The following is a 20,765-nucleotide window of genomic DNA, read 5'->3' as shown; positions in this document are numbered from 1 at the left end:
GTGTAAAATAGATGAAAAAAAAAACAGTTGGGAAGCTACAGGATTAATTCAGACACGTATACAAATATTCTGTAGCTAACTACTTTACACAGTAAAATCCTCAGTGTTCATTTATCAATTTGTAACTCAGGAGTGTACAAATGGTCATTTGTACACACTCAAAGTTAAACTTAACAGATTTCACTTTGTATGTATAGTGTATATACAGTATGTCCCGCATTTGACCTTGTGTGTGTGCATGTGTTGTATTGTGTGCTGCAGGTATACCTAGCAGACTACGGACTGTCCTACAGGTACTGCCCTGACGGAGTACACAAAGAGTACAAGGAGAACCCAAAGAAGGGCCACGATGGAACAATTGAATACACCAGCCTGGACGCACACAACGGCGTCGGTACGAACATTATCAAAACATCACAGCACATCACTGAGCTTGTATCAGCTTCATAAGGCACTTATAAATTATTGTCTCAAATGAAAAGAACTAAACAGTCACTGAATGACTCAACTAGAACATAAGATTACGATTAGATTCATTTATATGCTGTTCGTCTTATTTACTTTCAAAGGCCCCTTCCCCCTTTTTACTAACTGTTTCCCCCCCTAATTTCTCACCAAACCACTTATGGTTGCTGTTGGAAATCTTACATCATGCTGCTATGGCAAGGTCAAATTTGTATTGCCCCACGAGGGGTATTGGATTTGAAAAGTAACGTCTCAGAGCCTAGTTTTTAGGTGGAAGATTAGTCTCCTTTATGTACTATGAAATCTAATAAAATTCCAAAAGGGTAACCAACTAGCCAGTCACAGAATGAACCCCCCCCCCCCGGATGATGTGAATGCATAATCATACTTTCATCATCATACTTTTAGCCAAATATATATATATATATATAACGGAGCATAACATTTTGAATATTGCAGTCAAAAATGCACTTATTAGGGGCTATAAAGATGTACGTTTTCTGGAGTTTTGGTTAAAGAAACTAAAAAGAAAAAAAAGAAAAAAACTAATAGTAGCTAAAAGTCACTCACAAAAGAGACTCTAGTAAATATGATTCATTCACGGTTCTGGGAACACTAGAAATCTGGGTAAATACATAAAGGGAAGTGTTCTGGAAACACTAGAATACTCCTGGGGTAAGAAACCATTATCTTCATGAACAAGTAAAACCCCAACATAGAATGATGTATTATTTTTTCAAACTCCTTTCAAGTTAATTATCTTGAATCCATATTTTATTTATTCACCTACCTTTTATTATCTGTGAAGCTGTAAAGCACACATTGTATTGCATTACAGAAAGTTTTAGTGAATGGAAATGAGAACATGTTTTGTACGTTTCATAACATTGTGTTTTTACAGAATATATATCACACTAGGACCTGAATGTTGCATTGTCTGTGAAGTCAAACCCAATTCGTAAATAGCTCAATAATCCTCTGTAACTGTCGTTCTTTGTCCACAACCCCTGTCAGTACGTCTTGTGGCCCACTTCAGTGCCCTGACCCACTGGTTGAGAACCACTGGTTTCAGGCCTTCGGAGACTTGCAGAATCCACGCTCAGCAGAGTTTTTGGTAATTAGACTGATTCTAGGTTAATGTCACCATGAAACACTCCCTTCTTAGCTCAGTGACCCCTCATTTTGTCAATACATGCAAAATAGTCTCTCTCGCCACCTTCCTCCCTCCCTCCCTGAGCTGATATCGGGAACACATTAACTGGCAAATTGCATACATGCTCCCTCTCTTCATCGGCCATCGATTGTTCGTCCCCCTTGAGCCCCCACTGAATACCTCTGGCTCCGGCTCCGTTTAACAATTCCCTAATTAGCCGGAGTCATAACCTGCACTGTGTATTCATCCCCCTCCATTAATTAAGGCCTTTGATATTTGGTTAGAGCCAGTCCATGGCCCCCTGCTGATAACCTCTGAGCTGAGTGTGTGTGCGCGCACACACACTGAATGTCCGACTCAACTTAACTTCTGGATGGTTCGATACTGGCCATGGCCAGCGAGCATGGCTCAAACTGCCAAATTGCTTGGAGTTTTGTTTCCTTCGATGCATTTGATGTCTAAAAGCAAGGTTAAGAAAGCATACTGCCAGTGATTATTATCAAAAGCCAAATCGCATTCATTTTACTATGAGTTTTGGAAGGTCAAGGAGGGTGGGCTATATTAGAAAAGAAAATGCAGATTAATTGTGTTTTATGCTCTTAAATAAACAAAGTAAGGTGGGTGAGGGTTAAACCTGCGAGTGTAAGTCCACAACCGCTGGTGTGCTGACTGGGGCCACTGGTCTAAAGAACAGCTAGGTCCAAATAGACTTGGTCCCAAGCATGGTTGCTGGAATCTGTATGCTGAAGAGTCTGACTATCTGAATAACAACAAGACACTCACTTCGACAAGTGTGTGCTCTGAGCTTCAGCCTGTATGTGTGTGTTTATGTGTTAGGGCTCGGCAATTAACCGAAAATATATAAAAACTGACATTTAGAACAAATTTTTTATGTTTTTTATTTCTTATATCAACGAATCAACACAGACAAATTTATAATCAACCAAATCGATTAGTCTGATTAACCACTTAAGCCCTGTATTATACTTTGCTGCACGATGGTGGCGTGCCAAAAAAGCTTAACGTGTCGCTGTGTGTGTGTGTGTGTGTAGTTCACTTTGTGTGTATGTTCGTTAGGGATGTGTGCAGTGACTAATTTCAATGATGTTTACTTTAAACAATATTTTTGTAACCGTCTACACAAGTAATACAAGTTTGGATATATATCTCTGGTTCTGTGTGGAATGTAAAATAATCTTTTATTTTGAAAAGACGGACATGTCCGTCTTTGGCGGTAAACGGATGTATTTTAAAAGACGGACATGTCCGTTTTTGGCAGGTAATATGTTAATAATTAACTGACTAGTATTTCCATGCTGCTCTGAGGTTAAATATGTATGAGTGTGTGTATGTACGTACCTGTGTGTGTGCTCTGAGGTTCACGCTGTATGTGTTTGTGTATGTGCAAGTGCTCTGAGGTTGACTCCCAGTGTACAGTATGTATGTATGTGTGTGTGTGTGTGTGTGTGTGTGCTCTTAGGTTCACTCTGTGTGTGTGTGTGTACCTGTGTGTGCTCTGAGGTTCACTCTTTGTGTCTGTTTGACGGTGTGTGTATGTGCGTACCTATGGGTGTGCTCTGAGGTTCACTGTGTTAGTACGTGCAATGCATCCGTGTGTATTGTTGTGGACATTCACTTTTTGTGTGTGTGTGTGTGTACGTGTGTACGCATGTGCACGCATGTGCCCAAGTTCCTTTTGAAAGCTATTTTGGAGTGTAGGTGTGGATGTGCACACACACACAGCCCTGTGCCGCTTCTCGCAAGAGGGCAAATCGCATTAACTACAGGAGAGCAAACAGACAAAATGCCATTGTACGCAGCGATAACGTGCCCAGAGCACGTGCAGGGAGGCCAGCTCTGCTTAATGTAGTTGTTGATCTTTTTAATTGTTAATCTATTATGTCGCTGTGGGAGTTGTGCCACTCTTCAAGCGCCAGTGTCGCTTATATTTTTTCATCCGTGTTCTCCTTCAGCCGGCCCTCTCAGTAGCAATGAAGTGCTCTGTAATTATTTACAACAATAGGGACGCCACAATGTAATGCTGACTTAATGCATACTTAACACCCACAAGAGCAAACTGTTGAGAGCCCAAAGCAGAGCCGAGGCCCCCGTTCAGTCAAAGTTGTTGAGGCGGAAAAGTGCAGCAGCCAACAACAATAGTTGGAATATGAAGGGCTGATCCATAGAGGACAGGTTACACTCTTTTGTTTATGCCTGGAGCAGTTTAATTCATACCTTTTTCTCTTTTTTTTATAATTTGTGCGAAATAGCCAAAGATATTAAATTGATTAAACCTAACAGTCCATGCCAGTAACTCCTGTTGGGAGTTCACCTGCATAAACTTGGAGAGACATTAGACCAGAATCCTGAAGACTGAGACAAGTTCAAGGGAAGAAAAGAGCCCTTAGCTATCTATCAGTCCAGTTGCATGTAGTTTGTTTCTCCTTGACAGTCTTCTGTGGTAATCAGATTTCTTCACTGACATCAAAAACAACCACACTCACAAGTAAGTATTTAGTACTTAAGTCTTTTTCAGCCTTATGTATGTACATTAAAGGCTGAAAAAGACTACTTAAGACTATTACTTGTGAGTGCGATAGTTTTTTATGTCAGTATTTGTTGGAATCTGCACCCGAATAAGTTCTTCCTGTGTAGTTGAGCGTGCCGGACCTTGAAGAATCAGATTTCTTCAACCAGATTCCTACTCGGTAATCAGATTACTTGAAGTCTGCTAGTGTAGTTCCTCTGCAGCAGTGATTTTTAGTTTTTTGTAACTTCAGTACTGTGAAATTATGTTTCTTTTGTTTGTTTATTCAGATTACAATCCAGTTTCATGTACTGTAATCTCTTCATCCCAAACAGAACTCATGTGGCCTCATTACATGACTGTGGGTCATACAGAGTCCCCTCTTTGCAGAAACGTAATCTCTCAAGACTCATTCAGAGCTCCGCAGCTGAATCTGTCGAGAGCTCCTGTTACGTGTATAGTTAGGAATGTTAGGAATGTAAGTAAAGACACGTGGACAGGAAGTGGAGGGCTGAGAGCGGACCTAACGGCCAACATCCTGTTATCCACATTCTATTGGGAGATCCCCCCCAGAGTCAAATTCTAAGAAAATAAACAGCAGAGGGTGCAGTTTTTTCCTTTTTTTGACTATGGGTTCCCAGATTGGCAGAAACGAAACCCGCAGATTGATCTGGATTCTGATCAGAGAGCTTGTTTTTAGGGAGGACAGCTATTTTACAGTTAATTGTTTTTCTTTTTGTAATGAGATTAATTAAATCAGATTACTACTTGTAATCTGATTCCATATTGGCTCTGTTACACTGGTCTGTTGGCTGTGAAGGATCAATGTGGTCCATGGCTCAGGGAAGAGATTTGTCCCTGCTGATGGAGACCAGTCGATAGGTAATTTCTCCAGAGACGTGTGGCGGGCCGTTACACTATTGAGCTGCTAAAACTCCCCGGGCTCGACCCCTTCACATGCACTCAGCCCACAAGTATTGATGCAGTACACGCACACACACACATTATTGTCGCTGTCGGGCGGAAACGTTGTATCTACATATTTCTACTTTTTATGTTTTTCGTAAATTAATGCCCTACTTCGTCGTACAAGAGTGTAGCGTGAAAATAGCCGATCTGTAGCAGCTTGTAGATTGGCTATTTTCCCTATTTTCTTGTGAAAATGGTTAAGTCTCTCTCTATAGGTTTGATCAATATTGAGCCAATGAAAAGAGCTTGTGACTAAATAACCACAGTTGAACACATTGTTTTGGATATACAAGGTTTCTGCCCAACAGTGACGACACACTGTAGGCTTAAAGAGACTGGTTTTGCACACGGAATAGTCACGCAGCTATAATTTTTCAACTCACCATGCCACATACAGTACAGTCCTGGTCGCATCTCTGAATTACTGAGATGTTGTGGACTCATTGTTGTAGGAAGGTCCTATGAGTAAACAAAATATATCTCATATATTTGTACATTAACTAATATTATCAATATGCTGCTGGGTATAGTTATGTTAATATAGAGCACAGTGTTAATGTGTTGCTGAAACACAGTTTAACTGTTGGGCTGCTTAACGATAAAAAATAAAACGATTTGGTGACTAGGCTCGACACACACATACGCACACAGACACAGAGGGTACAGCAACGGTTAAGCAATGGACCATGATGTGTGTAACATGGTTGTGATTTGAGTGCAGACGTTTGTATGTTTTACCGCCTGACTCCCTTCTCATGGACTGACAGAAAGGACAGGCATATTATTATCTTTTCCCCTTCTTGGTTAGTTCAGTACAGTTTATTCTGCATGTATCTGGATCATGTCGGAGGCTATGGAGAGCCAGTTCGCTACAATAAATGTTTGTCTTTCTCTCTCTCTCGTCTATCCATCTCTTCCACAGCTCCATCCAGGCGTGGAGACCTCCAGATCCTAGGCTTCTGTCTTCTTCACTGGCTGTGTGGAACACTTCCCTGGGATGCGGTTCTCAAGAACCCCACACAGGTCCAGGAGGCCAAGGCCAGGTAGCAGCTCACACATCCTGGTGCATGTACATCCCAAGACTTAATCCTGCGTTCTCTTACAATGACCTATGCCAGTGGTTCAGGATCAGAAATACAGCAGCTTGTTGCAGGATACAGATGAAGGATCAGCATCAAAATATATCCCATGCATAATATAAGTAAAAAGCCACAATCTCCAAAGGCATGCTAGAAGTGTGCATAGTTGAGCCTTATATCATAGCTCTGTGTATTTCAGCCCATGTTTGTTTTGGTGTTTTCAGTACCCTCAGGTGGACAAATTTGTGGACATAAGATGTACATACTGTAAACACAGATGGACAAACAGTCTCATTACAACTCAAAATACATAAGACAATCATCTTGTTTGTTCTATCGATCTATTCGCAGGCTGATGGATAACCTGCCAGGCTCAGTCCAGAAGCTGTCTCAGAGTGGAACCAGTACAGGTAAATGGGGTAACCTTTTTTATGATAATTGATTTATCCTGTGGATTAAACTACGGTACTCTTCCCAGGCCATCCACTTGTGGTGGTGTCTAAGCTTAGCATTAGATTAGAGATGGTTAAGTTAAGGCATGGGTTTGGTTTTGTGTGGTTAGGGCAACTATGTTAGTAACTATGATAAGGTTTTTCCTCAGCTCCACTCGTTGCATAATACATGCTAATGTAGGTATCGTCCTGCTAACAACTCTAATTCTAATGCCAACAAATTCAAAACATTTTAGTACAGTTTGTCTGACATGTACTTGAATGAGCTTAGACCACAGTATGCTGTGAAAATAATACCAAAAACTCAGGGTTACGGATGTAACCCCGGTTTCTTTAGAATTCGGAGTAACATACTCACTATGGGATATCAGCGCCCCCTGGCGTGATGCAGAGCTACATACCATAAACTCCCGGGCCATTCATTGGCTGAGAAGGGTATGTCACGTGTCCGGTAAACCGGAAGAGGTATAAAACCTCTTGCGTGACGTGGCTCATCCTCTTTAACACGCTTCCTGCATGCAGATGCACACAAACAGGGGTGTTAGGTGAGTATGTTACTCCGAATTCTAAAGAAACCGGGGTTACATCCGTAACCCTGAGTTTCTTGTCTAATTCTCCGTAACATACTCACTATGGGATGCATAAACCCCCCTGGGGCTTATAGCCATACCGAATCTCAGGTCCGCACGCCCCCTAGCCATAAGGCCCCGTCCCCCTGGACGTGACCTTCGGCCTCACGGGCGCCCCAGCCCTCCGGGCCAGGGTGCGGTATATGATGTTAATAAAAGGACCCTGACAGACCAAGTCTGCCTTATTCAACTAATGGACAGACACAAGTCTGTCCCCTAAGTGAAAACAAGGAAACAGGGCCCTCCTCCCCTGGGAACCTACCACAGGTGGTCCCGAGGGGACTTAAGAGAAGGAAGGTAGGGGACACAACACCGTTCCTTAAGTGAAACAAGGAAACAGGGGCCCTCCTCCCCTGGAGACCTACCACAGGTGGTCCCGAGGGGACTTCAAGAGAAGGAAGATAGGGAAGAGAAAAAAGGCAGGTTAAAAACAAAACCAGCCTAGCTCCCCCCCATTCTAACTAGCGACAGCCGCCACCCCTAGGACAGCATGCGCCACTGACGCTGCTGCCACGTCTAGGCTATAGAAAGCCGCAAACGTTGAAGGTGACGACCAGTTTGTGGCCGCACACACTTCCTGGACCGAAACCCCCCTGGAGAGGGCCCAGGAAGCAGCCACGCCCCTAGTAGAATGAGCCTTCAGTCCTTCTGGAACTGGAACGCCACCACTGACGTAGGCCAGCTTAATGGCATCCAAAATCCATCTAGAAAGCGTCGCCTTAGCCACTGCCTTCCTCTGATCACCCGGGCCGAAGGAGACAAACAGCTGCGACGACGATCGGCCGGCCACCGTCTTCTGGCAGTAGAGCCTCAAAGCCCTTACCGGGCAAAGACAGTGTAGCCGCCTATCCTCCGCTGAAGCGAAAGGCGGCGGATGAAAAGCTACCAGCTCAACCGGCGTCTGGGTGACCACCCCGTTCTTGGGGACGAACCCCGGTACGAGGACTGGTCCCTCAACCGGCGTCTGGGTGACCACCCCGTTCTTGGGGGCGAACCCCGGTACGAGGACTGGTCCCTCAAGCCGTCGGTGGCGGACCTGATCTGGGCCAGGTTTGGCCGGGCGCAGGTCGATTTGTTTGCCTCCGAGGAGAACGCGAAGTGTTCTCGCTTTTTCTCGGTGAGGGTGGGGGACCGTTCACTGGGCATGGACGCACTAGCCCACGACTGGCCGGACGAACTGCTGTATGCGTTCCCGCCACTGGACCTGATCCCCTCAACACTGGAGAGAAGCGCAGGAACTTCCTGTGCGGTGGGTAGATTGGAATGTGAAAATAAGCATCCTTGAGATCGATACTCGTCCACCAGTCCCCAAGACGCACGGTGCGTAAAAGCGCAGCGGTTGTCAGCATTCGAAAATGGAAAACCGTGAGGTATTTGTTGAGACCCTTCAGGTTCAGAATGGGTCGCACCCCCCCACCCTTCTTTGCCACCAGAAAATATTTCGAATAGAAACCCAGTCGGTTCTGGTTCGGAAGTAATTCCGTGACAGCGCCTTTGCTCAAAAGGGAGGCAACCTCCTCCCTCAGAGTACTGGCCGCTGGACCTGTGGCCTTGGAAAACAACACTTTGTCTGTCATTGGGGGTTTTCTGGAAAATTGTAACCTGTAACCCTTCTGTATTGTGCGTAATACCCAAGGATTTGGCTTGCAAATCTTCCATTCCTCCACACACCGAGCAAGTGGGTTGGCCGGTGACGTCATCGGCCGCTCGGAGAGTGGGAGCGTCGCTATGGGGACGGTTGCCATGGGGAGCAGTGACGCTGCTGCTACTGCCGCCGGCGGTGCTAACCCTGAGGTGACTGACGTCAACATCCGGTTTGTCCGCCCGCACCGGCTGCCTGTTTCCATGGAAACCGACGGCGCTGTCACCCGGACAAACGGGGCCGCCCGAACTAAGCCTACCTTGGCCGTCGCCCTCCCGTCGGAGCCCAAAGGCTCCGCACGTAGAGTCGACAAAACCCTCCTCCCCGTAGGGGATGTTTTGTCGCTCGGAAATGGCGAATGTGGCCTGTAATTCGAGAGGCGGTGTGGAAAAGGGGGCAAGTGTCCCTCCAAGATGGCGGGGACCGAGGTCCGCCTTTTCTGAGCCAAGTACTTCCGGTTCACAGTGACGTGCTGCTGCAACCTGGGAGACGGAAGCCTGTGAGGCGACAAAACCCTCCTCCCCGTAAGGGATGCGTTGTCGCCCGTTACAAGCGAACGTGGCCTGCCCACCGTGACGCGTTGCGAGAGAGGGGGCATCTGTCCCTCCAAAATGGCGGAGACAGAGGCCCGCTCTGTCTGACTCAAAGACTTCCGGTCCACAGTGGCGTTTCGCTGCACCCCGTGAGACGGAAGCCTGTGAGGCGAAAGGCAAAACCGACGTGACCCTGTTCCACTGGCGCTTTGGCGCCCTCTTGTGGACAAAGGCGGCGTCGGTTTGTTTAATACCTTTCCGATTACCTTCATATGACCCAAAACATGCACAGATGTTGTCCGAACAATGCCTGGAACACCTGGGTTCGGGTGTTCCCGGCCTTGTGGGCTCATGGAATGATGGTATTGACTTAATGCATTTACAGAGTGTATCCCAGCAGTGTCTGGAGCCCCGGAAAACAGGGGCCCCAGGCACTTTGGGCTTATGGGAAGATGACATAGATTTAATGCATGCACATGGGGACCCCCAGCAATACCTGGAGCCCCGGAAATCGGGGGCTCCAGGCCTTGTTGGCCCATACAGTGAGGGCGCTGGAACAGAGGGGCCCGCGAGACGGGGACCCCTCTGCTCCAAGGCCCTATGCCATGTGAAAGAACGAGACTGTTTGTAACATTTGGTACATTTATTTTCTTTTGCAGAGAAAAAGGAGGTACATACAGGGCACTTTTCACTGAAACATTGCGCTGCACAACTAAAACGTCCACATTCTGCACACATAAATCGTCCACACTCTGAACACAACAAAGTTTCTTGGCACTCGTGGAGCCGTCCTCGACTCTGTCCAACGAGGCCTGAAAAGCAACGGTCCTCTTCCCCAACACGAACGGCGGAACAGAGGGCTGAGCCGGTCTGTGCACCGGCGAGACAACGTCACTTACCCCGCCCGCCACGAGGCTTCCCTCCTGTGTTGCGACGTGGAGGTCGGCTGGAGCTTCCTGCGGTGTTTGTGTTGGTAGAGGCGGGTGGCTGGCGGGGGGAAGCTCTGCCACGATTGCCCGCGTTGCTCTGCGGTCTCTCCCGCGAGCTCGCCTGGGCTGAAGAGGAGCGGGAAGTGTTGGACCCTCGGCGAGAGGAGGAGGAACGTCCTCTGCCCGCGGACCTCTCGTTGCGGGGTTTCGCAGACGGAGGAGGGGCTGGCTCCAAAACCCCCGCCGCGGCTTCCCTCTGGGCCTTCCGTGAGTCGGTGGAGACTCGGAGGAACTCCGACGCTCCAGCGAAGAGGTTGTCTGGCTTCAACGGGAGCGCCATGACGCTTTTCTTTGCGTCCACCACCTCGTGACGGAAGATGGCCAGATCGAGCCAACGAGCCCTCTCAATCGCCGCGCTGTCCGCCATGGACTTCCCCACCCAGGCTGTGGCGTGACGAGTGACCTTAATGGTCAGTTGTTGAAGGGCCTCCAGCTCCTCAGCGTCGTCGCCCCACGCCTCTCTTAGCTCGGCTAGCCGCTTAGCTGTCGAGCCCTGGAGAATGGCGACCATGTTCAGCGCGCGCGCCGCCAGCGCTGCCGACTTGTACGCCTTCTTCACCGCCACGGATATCGCCTTTTCCTTGGGGACGGTGAAGTGCGGGTCGGGAGTAAGGGCCACTGGATGACGCTGGTCCATGATGCCCTGGGCCAGGACGGGGTCCATGGGGGGACAGGCGATGAGCCCCAACTTCGGCGCGCGTCCACCACCTCGAGGGGGAAACCCAGCCGATGCGGCTCGGAATGGACCTCCCAGGTGGACATGAGGGCGTTGGCGAAGCCCAGCGCGGCCGGGACTTTCCTGGACCTCTGCGCGCGCTGATCCTGGGGAGCCAAGCCCTGGTACTCGTCATCTTGCCCGGTGGAGGATGCACGCTCCTCCATCGGGCGAACGAGCCCACATCTGAGCAAGGCTCTATCGATGATAGCCGAGACCGGCTCCTCGCGCCTTGCGGGATCGGATTCCAGCTCCTGGGCGTCCGGCCAGCTGGGCCCCAGCTGACCGCCAGAAGCCCCGAGGTCGTCGTCCTGACGAGGGCTGGAGGCGGCTGCTCCGGTAGCCCCCTGGAACGACTGTATCTCACCCTCCTCCGCCCCCTCGTCCATGCTGTGGGTGCTGCCGTCGTCGGAGACGTCGCTGAACGAAGGCGATGCCCCGCTGTCACGGTACGCCTGCTGCGGCCTCGGAGAGAGCGGCTGGGAAGAGGGGGATGAAGCGCCGCTAGCTAGCTGCACCCGGGTGGTTCCCCCGGGCACAGCTGCGGCGGCCGGTGGAGTGCTGCGCGGCACGGAGGGTGTAGCAGACTGGAGCTGCTGCGACGGCGCACTCTGGTGTTGCTGCGAGCGGTTGCTGCTGGGACCGCCCGCAGCTGGAGGGCCCATTGTGGGATGAGGGCGCACGTGGCGGGCGCTACCATCCACGTTACCTGGGCCGGTGTCCATGCGGGCTGGATCCGCTACGGCGCTGCCGCCTGGGGCCAGTTCGTCGGCCCTGTCTAGGCGGCGCTCGAGGCGACGCCTGGAGAACCGGGCGCAGTCGTCGCAACCTCCCGGTGCACCACGGAAGTGCTTCGCCTCGAAGGCATGCCGTCGCCCGAGGCAGGAGATGCAAAACCTGTGAGGGTCGTCCGCGGCGATCAGCAAGCGGCACCGTGGCGTCAGCCCGCACGAACGTGGAGCCTCCATGGAGCTAACCTATTAGCCTTTAGCCGGCCGGCTAAACACGAGGAAAGCAAAAGGAGGAAAACTTGATTTCAGATAGAAAGAAAAGATAAGAGAGCCGCGGGAGCGGAAAGAATAATAAACTTTTTTTTTGCAGTAGAGGAAAACCCGTGGGTCAGTACAAGTACCACCCGAGTGGGCTAAAGCTGGTTTCGGTCTAATTCACAAAGTTTGTAAAGTTTGGTCTTTGAGGTATGTCTTGTAGCTGTAGCATCTGCCATGCAGAGAAGCGAAAGAGGATGAGCCACGTCACGCAAGAGGTTTTATACCTCTTCCGGTTTACCGGACACGTGACATACCCTTCTCAGCCAATGAATGGCCCGGGAGTTTATGGTATGTAGCTCTGCATCACGCCAGGGGGCGCTGATATCCCATAGTGAGTATGTTACGGAGAATTAGACAAGAAACAGTCCTGCACTTTCCCCAAGAGACCGCTACGAATGTAAGGATTAGACTTGCAAATCAAAAACGGAGACTAGAAATGCATATGGATGATACATCAAATGTTGTTATGGACAAGACAGCAAAGACGCAAGGTTTCTTGAGAGCTCCATCTCATGTTGACTCTTAACAGGTACCCTCCAAGTTCAGATCAGAATGTACAGTATAGGGGAGGGCAGGGGTGATGTACTTTTTGAGGAGAAGAGTTCTAGATACCCGTAAGGGTCAATTTTTACATAACCACTGCATCCTTATTCTGGGGCACAAGTTTCGTGAAAATAGCAGATCTACAAGCTCACAACGCATCACAAGCAATGCTACAGTATGTGAGCTATTTGTAGAGATTTGGTGTAGAGGGAAAAAGGAGTATAGAGCCTGGAGGACCCCGGTCTACAAAGTATATACGGTTTAAGTGGTTAAATTAACACTTAGATTTTACCCTGTGACTGTAATGTGGAGTCTCAGCCCAATTCATACCACCAAAACAGTTCCGGATAGCAGTTATAAACGACCGTGTTGTCTGCATATCTTTCAGAGATTATCTCCCCTCTTTATAAAGAGAGGTCACACCTGTGTGAGGGTTGGGTGTGTGATGTATGGCTGAAACGCAACTCTTGACTCCCACTGCTCCTCTGCTGACAAGGGCCCGGCTGCCTGCTATAGATAAGACCTGGGGCATGCATCAACTGTGTGTAGTAGAAGCCTGTGACTCTGCGTTTGTGTGTGTGTAACAAAGTCTACAGCAGTGTCATATGTTGTCTAGGTCGGTGTGTATGTAAGGCAGTGTGTAGAGACCAATTGTAATGAAGTCTACAGCAGTGTCATATATTGTATAGGCAGTGTGTAGAGACCAATTGTGCTGTATGTTTGAGTGTGCTTGCTTCAAAATAGTACAAAGGCCGAACCTTTTTCGGCTGGCCTGTCTGAAAAAACTTCGGACAGGGAAGTACCCAGCCCGTTCACACTGTTCTGAATGCCAGACCCTGTCCACTCAATAATCTGGTCTATGAATCTACCCAACAACAACCGCAGCTGGCAGCTTGCTGGTTTTAATACCTGGATATACCTGGATATCCTTCCGACGCGCTGTGGGAAATTTGGTACGGAGGTTTACTTACCACAGGTTGTGTTTATCCATGGTCACTAGAGAGGGATTTCAGATTGTTTGTACCTCCTGGATGTTGGCTTGTAAGACTAGTAACTCTTCTCAGCCAAGGGTTCTTCCAAACTATCGCTGCTTTCACTGCTGGCAGAATGAAGCCTGGGCAAAAATAATATATCACGCCTACCAAACTTCTGACCAATCACACTGTCTGTACGTTCGTCAGACAGACAGTCGGAACATCTAGGGGAGCAGGAGCATCTGAAGAAAGTCCGCCCATCCAAAGATATTAGGCCTGTGTGACAGGCCTAATATGATCCCCTTTATTCCCTGTGGTGAGATATATTAGGGCTTAATGCACAATCTGGACAGTGAGACCTTCAGGTACACGTGGGCCTGTGTGTGTTGTGAGACATTCAGTCTCACATGTGATATCTGGACAACACCAGACTAGCATGGCTTTCAGCTCTGGGTCCCGGGGACCCAAGCTACTGCTAATTTTCTATTTTACCAGGTAGTTAATTACAATTCCCCAGGTGAGCCAGGCCTATATTAGACCATGAATATACCACTAGAATGAAAACTAAGTATAATACGCTGAAATCACACATGCAGTGTGAGGAGGATAAAAAAGGTTTCTGCATGATGTTAAATCTGGATTAAATTCGAACCTTAAGGTACATGGGATCTTTGCAGAAGACAAGCCCAAAAAAAAGACTACTTTCATTATAGAAAATAATCAGCAGTTGAGCAATTTCAATGGTGAAAAAATATATTTGGATTCCCGTTTCTCGCTCACCCTCTTCCTCCTCTCCGTCTTCAGATGAGTTGGCCAAGCTCCTCCTGTATGTCAGATCACTGGGGTACAAGGAACGCCCTGACTACCACAGGCTTAGGGACCTGCTGGCCAGCGGTGCCCAGAGAAGGATTGACCTGTCCAGGCCACACAAAGGGCAGACGCAGGGGGCCACCTCTGATGAGGTGCTGGAACCTCCAAGAGCCAGGGGCAAGGTGAGAACACAAGAGAGATGGGCAGCTTGATGTGATCTACAGCCAGTACAACATTATGTAGGCCTATTATTATCCAATGTTGCTGGTTGCCATGGAATCTATAGTCTTAATATTAACATAATAAAATAAGCCGTACATTAAGGGAGAAAGGATCGCTTTAGGGCAGATATGAAATGCAGGTAAGTCATTTTCAGGTTTATAAAAGGAAACCGTAGTTGATTAAGAGACGTCCCCTCCACACCCGCGACGTGCCCACCCACCACCGCTCCCCCCATTGTCAATATGATGACGTCATCAAACTAGTCGACTCAACTGCCAACTTTTACTGCCAGAAAGTCGACTTGCAAAAATGTGAAGTCGTTAATGCCCTAGTGCACACTCCCTCAAAGTTGATTATTTCAACTTGAACCAGTGTGTTTTCACATCAACTCTCAACAGATTCAGTGACACTTGACCAGTGAGAAGAATCCAATTTTCTGTTTGTGACTGCTGGAGGGAGAGTTAACCTGCCGCTGACCCAATGCTGAGTATGTCAGCCTAGCAGACAGACAGAGAGAGAGAGAGAAGGGTCTAAAATGGTCTATTTAGTGATGGAGAGTAGAGTCGTGACCTTCCCAGAATTCACCGGAAACACTCCTCCCCCTCCAGTGGCTAACTTGACCCTTCAAGCCTTGTGGGCGCCCTTCAAACGGCCCATTTTGAGGAAGTCAATGACACGCACTTTACACAGGGCAGAAGATCAGCACGCGTCTTCAATTACTCTCCCTTTCTCTCTCCCTCCTCTCCTGTGTCATTTCATTTCCATGCTGGAGTGCTGGCCAGTTTGACCCCCAGTTAAACAGAAGTGGCCGTTTACTAAGCAGAGAAAATGTCAGTAGAGGTAAAGGTCGTGTAATGGCCGCTTTCCTCATTTGTCACCATTGTCATATAATGTAATATTATTCATTTTATGACTCGTTGACTATTCAGGCAAATCGGTATTATAGGAAAATAGGCCAACATTGGATAACAATTAGTGTGAATGTGGAACAATTTTGCCAAAGTGTCATACAGTTAAAGGACTTAGTAAAAGGATTCCGTCAGGAACATGTCTTCTCCATTGAGTATTTTTGGCTGGACTTTTCAATTCAATCCACGCCTTAAAATTTATTTAAAGGGATATTTCACTTTCAAACATTTAAAGAAATATATAAAAAATTTATGAAAAAATCACAGCCCTCTCACGTATTAGAATGTCCTTCTAATGCGTGAGGGGGCTGTGATTTTTAATGTTTATTTTAAAGTAAAATATCCATTTAAAACACACTGATAATGTAACTTTGACAATAATAATGTGAATTACCCATCTCAAGTATGCTAAGTACATTTTTATACCGTACTGAAAACAAGGCTTTTCTGCATAGTAGTAGTGAAGAGTGACAGGAAACAGGGAGAGAGAGACAGGGAGTGACACGCAGCAAAGGCCGTCGGCCTCGGGATTCGTACCCGCGCCTCATTGTCAGGCTGCATCAGAGAGCCTATATGTGGTATACGCTTTAACTAGGCCATCGGCACCCCAACTCAGGGAGTTTTTACACTTTTAGTTAAATGGCGAGACTTCAATACAAAGATGAGTGTTGAAGACCCTGGTAGACGTTGTGTTAACAATCCGCTATGTAATGACACTTGTTCAGAATGACAGGATGCTCTTATATACACCAGTATCTGTACATTGTATCTGTACAATATAATACAGTATATTGGTCGGGCTCTAAATGAAACATGTTATAATAATAAAGGTACTGTGCAGAAGTATTTCAAGACCTAATAGACTTCTGAAGTCACTACTCTTAAACCAGCATCATGTACAAAGGCCTCAAATTGTCTCTCTTAACAGAGGGCAGGACGAGAACGAGGGTCCTCCAAACCCAAGGCTGTTCCCATGGAGATAGATGATGAAGAAGAAGAAGATGGTCCACCCATCACCAGGCCTCAGTCAGAACAGGTACAGTAGGTCCACCCATCACCAGGCCTCAGTCAGAACAGGTACAGTAGGTCCACCCATCACCAGGCCTCAGTCAGAACAGGTACAGTAGGTGTTGAAACCAGACTTCAGATGAAGCCATGGGACAATTCATTGTCAGTTATGTTTCAGTTGTAATTTCAATATTGAGTTTGAGTGTTTACAGAAGAAGCTGTACAGGTCATGTAACATAATACTTCAACCTTGTTGATCAAGTTCATAAATAAAGAATAGTTTTACATATTTCTTTCATAGCTGAAATGTATTTGTGAAAATGAAAAAAAAAAACATAAATTTTTAAGTGTCAGTTTTGTCCATGTAAGGTGACAGAAACTGTGTTGTTTTTCCACACAGGGAGCTGGTAAAGCCACAGCCCCTGTCAGAAGATCAGCAAGGACAAAGCCAGCACCTGTACAGGTTGATGAAGATTCTTTCGATAGTGAAGATGATGATGAAGAGGAGGCAAGACCCAAGCCTATTGATGCACGGTATATCCGGGGGCCTCCGGTCGGCCCCAGACGCCATATTGATACTGATGAGGAGGAGGATGATGAGGATGAAGAAGCCACAGCCCCTGTCAGAAGATCAGCAAGGACAAAGCCAGCACCTGTACAGGTTGATGAAGATTCTTTCGATAGTGAAGATGATGATGAGGAAGAAGAGAGACCCAAGCCTATTGATCCGCGGTACATCCGGGGGCCTCCGATCGGGCCCAGACCACAAACTAAACAGGCGGTGAGACCAAAGCACTGAGCCATTTGAGCGCCATACCAACGCTTCGAAGACCTCACATTTGTTTTTACGCACTATTAGCATATTGCCACTGTTTGCTATGAACTAAGTAGCGGTCAGGTCAGTGAATAGTGACCTGTATGAACTTCCGGACTCGCCATGAAAGACGGCCGCATTCGTACAAGCTCCGTAGCATCGCAACGTTTTTCCATCTTTTTAGTATTTTTTAGCCTTCTCTTTTTTCCCTACACCGTCGCGTGTCTAAGGAGTTATGACAGACAAGCACTTATGGACATCAGCACAGCGATTACACACAGAATTCCGGACTTTTTTGCCGAAAACCTCCCGCTCGGCTGGGGGGGGGGTGGGGTACCCTTTGTTCCGGCCGGATCAACAACATACCCCCGTCGAAAAAGACCGTGGCGGCGAGGCACTAGAGCGGGTCTTCTCGTAAGAACAACAAAACGTGGATATAAACCTGCACTGCCTTCAATCCTGCTAGCGAACGTTAGATCTCTGTGTGAATCAAGAACAGTGACCACTATGGACGACTTACTGGCGCGCGTTAAATACAACGCAGAGACGAGGAGGACCTGTGTTGTTGTGCTAACAGAGACGTGGCTAACGGAGTTAGCATCTGATTCTTCTATCACTCCTCCTGGCTTCACCGCGTATAGGAAAGACAGAGACCCTGTACTGAGCGGTAAGCAACGTGGGGGGGGAGTTTGTGCCTTGATCAACAACAACTGGTGCAAAGATGTTAAAATCCTAGACAGTCACTGCTCACCAGACCTTGAACTTTTAATCATAGCCTGCCGTCCTTTCTACCTACCACGCGACTTCAGCATCGTGATTGTAGCCGTTGTTTACATTCATCCTGGAGCTAATAAGGACACAGCTATGAGGGAATTACACCAGGCGATCAGTGCACAAGAAAATCGCCACCCGGACTGCGCAGTCATCTGCCTAGGCGACTTCAACCGGACAGACTTAAAAAAGGTCTTTCCCAAATTCCACCAGCATGTCGCCTGCAGTACCCGTGGTGACAATATTCTTGACCACTGCTACACGCCCTTCAAGGATGGATACAAAGCTCTCCGCCGCCCACCGCTAGGAAGCTCTGACCACGACGCCATCCAGCTGCTACCTGCCTACAAACAGAGGCTAAAAAGGGAGCCGGTCGTTGAGAAGGAAATCCGAATCTGGTCTGAGGACACAGACGCTATGCTACAATCCTGCTTCTACCAGACTGACTGGGGGATGTTTAAGAACGCCGCTGGGAATAACATCAACGAACTCTCAGACTCAGTCACTGGCTTTATCAGCAAGTGCATAGATGACATAGTCCCAAAAAAGACAGTTCGGATCTATCCCAATCAGAAACCATGGATGGACAGCGGAGTACGTGCACATCTGCATGAACGGGACGCTGGTTTCAAATCTGGCGACGTGGAAACGCGCAACACGACGCGCGCGGCCCTAAACAGCGCCATCAGGAAGGCGAAAAAGGCCTACACAAAAAAGATGCAAGACAAACTCAGCAGTGGCGACATCAGGAGCACATGGCAGGCAGTACACACCTTGACAGACTGCAAAACAAGAACCAGAAGCGAGGTGAACCCGCCTGCCTCCCTCCCCAACGAACTGAACACTTTCTACGGCCGGTTTGAGATCAGCTCCAACCGCGGCAGCCAAGCGGGGCCATCAGCAGCACCAGCAGAGGAGAACCCTCCTCTAACCATCTCGGAGAGAGAAGTGCGTACAGCCTTCACACGGGTCAACATCCACAAGGCAGCCGGACCTGATGGGATTCCAGGCCGGGTCCTTAAGACATGTGCAGACCAGCTGGCGGGTGTCTTCGCTGACATCTTTAACCTCTCCCTCTCCCTGGCTGTGGTCCCTGCAGGGTTCAAAATGTCAACCATTGTGCCCATTCCCAAAAAGGCCAAAGTGACATGCCTGAACGACTGGAGACCTGTTGCTCTCACCCCGATCGTCAGCAAGTGTTTCGAGAAACTGGTGAGGGAATACATCAGCTCCACGCTACCTGCCTCGCTGGATCCGTGGCAGTATGCATACCGCAAAAACAGATCCACCGACGACGCTATTGCCATGGCTCTCCACACCATCCTCTCGCACATGGACAACAAGCTGCTGAAGGACAAATATGTACGTATGCTGTTCGTGGACTACAGCTCAGCATTCAACACCATTGTCCCAGCAATACTTGACAAAAAGCTCAGACACCTAGGGCTACACCCAAGCATGTGCGACTGGATACAGGACTTCTTGTCCAACCGACATCAGGTGGTGAGAATGGGCAGCATCACATCCGACCCCCTGACCCTCAACACCGGAGCACCCCAGGGATGCGTGCTGAGCCCTCTCCTCTACTCCCTGTACACGTATGACTGCATAGCCACACATGTCTCCAACACCATCATAAAGTACGCGGACGACACGACAGTGATAGGCCGAATCGTCAACAACGACGAGTCTGACTACAGAGAGGAGATCAAATCACTGGCACACTGGTGCCGTGAGAACAACCTCTCTCTTAACGTCGACAAGACCAAAGAACTGATCGTGGACTTCAGGAGGCCGCGGAGAGACCATGCGCCCATCCTCATCGACGGTGCTGCAGTGGAAAGGGTCAGCGAGTTCAAGTTCCTCGGAGTACACATCGAGGAGGACCTCAAATGGGAGACGCACTCCACACACGTGAGGAAAAAGGCTCAGCAGCGACTGTACTGGCTCCGCCGCCTGAAGAAGCTCGGAGTAGGACGTCGCATCCTCAGGCTGTACTACAACAGTTCTGTCGAAGGCATCCTAACAGGCTGTGTCACGGCCTGGTACGGGAACTGCACTGCCCGAGAAAAGGTCAGCCTACAACGAGTAGTGCGATCGGCAGAGCGGATAATGGGAATCGAGCTCCCAGCGCTCCAGGAACTGTACAAAAAGCGGTGCGTGGTCAAAGCCAAGCGCATCATCAAGGACAAGCACCACCCAAGTCATAGACTGTTCAACCCCCTACAACGACCGCGACCGGGCAAGGGGCTCTACCGCAGTATCAAGAGTTCCACCACCAGATTTTGGTGTAGTTTCAATCCAGCCGCTGTCAGAATGCTGAATGGGGCATAAGCCTGGATGAGTTCAGCAGCCTGACAGCAGGCGGCGCAGACTTTTCTGGCTCTTCCTGAACACACCTGTGGATTATACCAGGGACAATGACTTGGACTTTAGCCCCCCCCTCGGACACACCTGTGGACTACACCAGGTACAAATGACTTTTTGTTGCACTCCCTCATGGAGCTACATGC

The 20,765-nt window shown here is 48.4% G+C and overlaps 1 protein-coding gene across 2 annotated transcripts in view; it reads left to right on the top strand.

Annotated features, from left to right (window-relative positions):
- Positions 1 to 20,765, top strand: part of LOC308099862 (uncharacterized protein) — a 28,381-nt gene that overhangs the window by 5,882 nt on the left and 1,734 nt on the right. The window contains exons 8-14 of one of the 2 annotated variants that reach the window (XM_080448697.1): positions 262 to 394; positions 6,037 to 6,157; positions 6,545 to 6,603; positions 14,524 to 14,711; positions 16,588 to 16,663; positions 16,702 to 16,736; positions 17,068 to 17,448. In XM_080448697.1, the coding sequence (XP_080304823.1) occupies positions 262 to 394; positions 6,037 to 6,157; positions 6,545 to 6,603; positions 14,524 to 14,711; positions 16,588 to 16,663; positions 16,702 to 16,736; positions 17,068 to 17,448 (993 nt within the window). The other variant, XM_080448698.1, reaches the window with a different exon arrangement.

Source organism: Gymnoscopelus braueri, assembly GCF_963280865.1.
Source record: "Gymnoscopelus braueri genome assembly, chromosome: 14".
Classification (NCBI taxonomy): domain Eukaryota; kingdom Metazoa; phylum Chordata; class Actinopteri; order Myctophiformes; family Myctophidae; genus Gymnoscopelus; species Gymnoscopelus braueri.
Note: the sequence above shows the minus strand (reverse complement) of the source record. Positions and strands in the feature narration are given on the sequence as shown.